The 4336-nt window shown below is 34.2% G+C and overlaps 2 protein-coding genes across 2 annotated transcripts; both read left to right on the plus strand.

Annotated features, from left to right (window-relative positions):
• Positions 1-258: 258 nt before the first annotated feature.
• LOC108253907 lies at positions 259-1091 on the plus strand (the record flags this gene model as incomplete). Its single annotated transcript, XM_017448721.2, has 1 exon — positions 259-1091. A coding segment is annotated over one exon (672 nt), but the record flags the coding sequence as incomplete, so codon positions are not given.
• A 103-nt stretch (positions 1092-1194) lies between these two features.
• Positions 1195-2573, plus strand: LOC103521131 (the record flags this gene model as incomplete). Its single annotated transcript, XM_008486238.1, has 1 exon — positions 1195-2573. A coding segment is annotated over exon 1 (1379 nt), but the record flags the coding sequence as incomplete, so codon positions are not given.
• Positions 2574-4336: the final 1763 nt, after the last annotated feature.

A 4336-nucleotide genomic window follows, 5' to 3' on the forward strand; every position in this document is an offset into this window, starting at 1 on the left:
GAATCCAAAGTTTCACTCATTGGTCTGTGTGTGTCCATCTGTCTGTAAACATAATATCTCGAGAATTGTACGAGCTAAAACTTGAAATTTGGTTTGAAGCACTCAAATGTGACAAAGATGGAACATCTTTGCTTTTTTACATTCAGGGCTGGTCAGATCAGGACTCAAAGCTGGTCAGGGAGCTTCGCCCGAGTTTACTTTCATAACATGGTAGTTGAGAATCCATTGTAATCCCATTTTGAATTATTCTGATTTCAGTTGTTAAAAGACTTCAATGTGCAGTATGCCCAGAAAGAAAACCAATTATTCAACAATTTAATTGCTCTAGGATCAAGAATATGCAATTTTGCAAGGCGGAAAAGTGATGCTCTCAAAACATCGGGACCAGTGAAGGAGGGGATCAACAATTGCTTGAATGAATTGAAGGCAGTTCCATCGACTAATGACACAGATTCAACCAACAACCCTACAAGTATTGTTGCCTTGCTGTTATTACCCTACTTAGTTGCCCATCCTACCGCCAAGGGTAAGACAAATTCAAGGTTCTCAAGATTAGATGTTGTTAAGACATTTATTTCTAAAGTAGACTCGGAATCTAACATTGTCTCCAGCGGCATTATCAGGGATTCATCAGATTCCTTAAAAAGAATTCAGCCACACATTGTATACTGTGGAAGTTCGCCATTGAATCCGACCAAAGTATTTGTAGTTGTGGACTCTATATTTTATGAGCAACCTAATATTGTCACAGCAGTAGATACTTTGTTTAAAATTTTTATGATGACTAACTGTCTATATCCTGAAGGATGTCATGATGTGTGGATGTTTTTACAATTGGGATTCTTTAAAATTAAAACAAAATATGACATGCCACCGAATCAGACCTTACTGAAATTACTCAAGGAGTTCGGTCTCCATTCTGAAAATTGAAAATAGTCAAAGATTGATTGAAACTAAATTATCGAGAATGTTCAATATGTTGTTAATTCATTTTTAATGGCCATGTTCATCTGTTATGGTTGCAAAAAGAGTTTTACAACTGTAAAGTTGCTTCTAACTCATATCCGCATGTTATGTCGGAATTCACCAGCTTCAATTAAAGGTTTTATTTGCGGCCAAGAAAATTGTAAGCAAACTTTATCTTCTCGAAAATCTTTTGTCAAACATTTAAACAGTTTTCACAATCTTAATGAAATGACTAGAATCACAGAGTCTACAGAGAGTATTGCTAGTATTAATGTTGATCAGAGTGTAGGAACTTCTGTCATTATTGGGCCCCCTAATTCAAATGAATCGTTAAATGCCCTGATGACTGATCTTCAGGTTTTCTTTGCAAAATTGTATGCAAATCCTCAAATTCCACGTAATACAATTCAAGATTTCTCGGTTGAATTTAGACAGTTTTTTGACAATTATAATGACATGTTTTCCCAACTTGTGGAAACAAAAAATGTAACATTTCATGAAACATTGAAAAACTTCAGTTCTAAATTGAGTGACTTTTCGTCTGATTATAAGAGATTGGAGCATTTCGAATCAGTAGGATCTTTAGTTTTACCCGCGGAAGTTGTTATTGGTAGCAGACTAGAATACACCCATAATAAGGGATTGGTGCACGTCAATTGCACCATGCAGGTCATTCCATTAAAATTTGTTTTAACCAAGTTTTTTTCAATTCCCAATGTCCTTGAGGATTGTGTTGAATATTTATCTCATTTATACTGTACCGGTGATTACAAAGAAAATATTGTACAAGGGTTAGTTTGGCGGAAAATGCAAAACAATTTTGATAAAAGAGATGATGTACTCAATTTCCCTCTCATTTTGTATTTTGATGATTTTGAAACAAATAATCCTTTGGGATCTCATAACTCTATTCAAAAGTTGGGAGCAGTTTATGTATCAGTGCCAATTTTGCCTCGAAAGTATTTTTCACAACTGACAAATATCTTTTTACTGGGACTATTTCACTCTGCAGATAGGACCAATTTTGGTAATAGTGTAACTTTTGGAAAAATAATTGATGAGCTCAATGGTTTGAGCCATTCCGGAATTCCCGCTTTTCTTGATGGAAAAAGTATGACCCTAAAATTTCATGTAGCTGCTGTCTCGGGTGACAATTTAGGACTCAATGGTATTCTAGGATTTGTTGAGAGTTTTGTTGCGCAGCATTGCTGTCGCATTTGCAGGGTTAATAAAGCTCAAATGCAATCAATGTGCCAGGAAAATGCCATCTATTTGAGGAACAATGACAATTACACGGATGATTTATCTCTTAGTGACCCTAGTCAAACTGGAATAAAAGAAAAGTGTGCATTTCTTGCCTTACGAGGATTTGACATGTTTGAAAATGTCACAGTAGATGTGCTTCACGATTTTCTTGAAGGAACGTGTCGATATGTGATGGATTTTCTCGTCAATTATCTTGTACTTGATCAAAGAATTTTAATGTTTAGTGTTTTGGTTGCCAGAATTACCAATTTTAATTACGGTCCTGATAAATCCTCCAAACCTGTAAATGCCATTGTTTGCATTGGTTCTAAGCTTAGGGTGAAAACCTCAGCATCTGAAATGTTAGTATTGGTTAGGTATTTCGGTGTCATGGTTGGTTCTTTCGTGCCAGAAGACAATGAAGGGTGGAAACTGTATCTTCTTTTACGTCAAATTTTAGACGAATTACTTACACATAGGGTGTATAGTCCTAAAATTATTTTATTTCAACGTCTAGTGCTAGAGTTCAATGAAAGCTTTAAGCGTGTAGTAGGAACCCCTTTGAAACCCAAATTTCATTTTCTCATTCACTATCATACAATGTTTGAAAAATTTGGTCCATTAACACAAGTGTGGACAATGCGGTTCGAAGCCAAGCATAGGGTGGCTAAAGTAGCAGCTAGAACTTCTTTAAACAAAACCAATATCTGCAGAACTGTGGCTTTAAGAAATCAACTTAGCTTGAATCATTTGTTTCTTGAAAAAAGACCATTTAGTTTCTTCTCTTGTGGCAAGAAAAAGGTTCCTTCACTTCCACCAATACATATTCTTTTGCAGAAAGATCTAAATGAAAGTTCTTTTCAAACTGAATATTTCAGTTGTAATTTTTTTAAATTGAATGGAACATGCTTTCATGTAGGGGACGTACTTCTAGTAGATGTGGCTTTTGAAATAGAAGATTACAGTTTTTTCAAGGTTGAAGAAATATTTGTAAATCATAATGATACGAGCAACATATTGTTCTTAGGTTCACAAATAAAATGCTTATGGTTTGATTTTCACATTCATGCCTATGAAGTGGAAGAAACTAACGACAAAATTCTCATGCACATGAACGATTTTTTTAAGCCCGTGTTTCCCCATACCTCAACTACTCTTTCCAACAGGAACTTAATAACATTAAGGGTTTCTATATCCTAATATATTCCTTACTTAAATTTTCCAATTTCATATTAGTTGTATGTTGGACGGTAAAATAAGTTTCATATTGAAATAATGAAACACTTATCCTGAATTCAAGAGGTTCATGTCGAGTACGAATGTCACTGCTATGTCGAGTACGAATGTCTCTGAATTGAAGTTTTTTTTTTTAAATATGACGTTTTGGCCAACCAAATACTTAAATTTGGTTGGCAAATACTTAAATTTGGTTGGCCAAAACGTCATGCCAACTTAATATAAAATATGATGTTTTGGCCAACCAAATACTTAAATTTGGTTGGCAAATACTTAAATTTGGTTGGCCAAAACGTCATGCCAACTTAATATTGTGACAAAATAACATGAACCTCTCGAATCCAGCACTAAATAAGCCTGATCAACAATTTTTTCAACCTTGTCATTTTTTTCAATTCTTTTTGTTGTTTTCGGTCCATTTTTTCCATGTAAAAATTTATTTCTTGTACAAATTGTGTCATTTTTTTCATATTTTAAAATTTTTGTGAGTACATTTTGGTTATGGATGTAAAAAACAATAAATACTCTGCTTTTGTTCTGTACTAATAACCTCTCTTGTTTCTTTTTTTTTTTTTCTTCTTCTTAGGTTGCTCATTTGGCCAACGATTATATTGTACAAGTATTTGAATTTTACTTCCGTCCGTTTTCTTCTTCTTCTTAGGTTGCTCATTTGGCCAACGATTATATTGTACAAGTATTTGAATTTTACTTCCGTCCGTTTTCTTGTTCTTCTTCTTAGGTTGCTCATTTGGCCAACGATTATATTGTACAAGTATTTGAATTTTACTTCCGTCCGTTTTCTTCTTCTTCTTAGGTTGCTCATTTGGCCAACGATTATATTGTACAAGTATTTGAATTTTACTTCCGTCCGTTTTCTTGTATGTTTTCA

The sequence above is a fragment of the Diaphorina citri genome, unplaced genomic scaffold, assembly GCF_000475195.1.
Source record: "Diaphorina citri unplaced genomic scaffold, Diaci psyllid genome assembly version 1.1 scaffold4567, whole genome shotgun sequence".
Lineage (NCBI taxonomy): Eukaryota > Metazoa > Arthropoda > Insecta > Hemiptera > Psyllidae > Diaphorina > Diaphorina citri.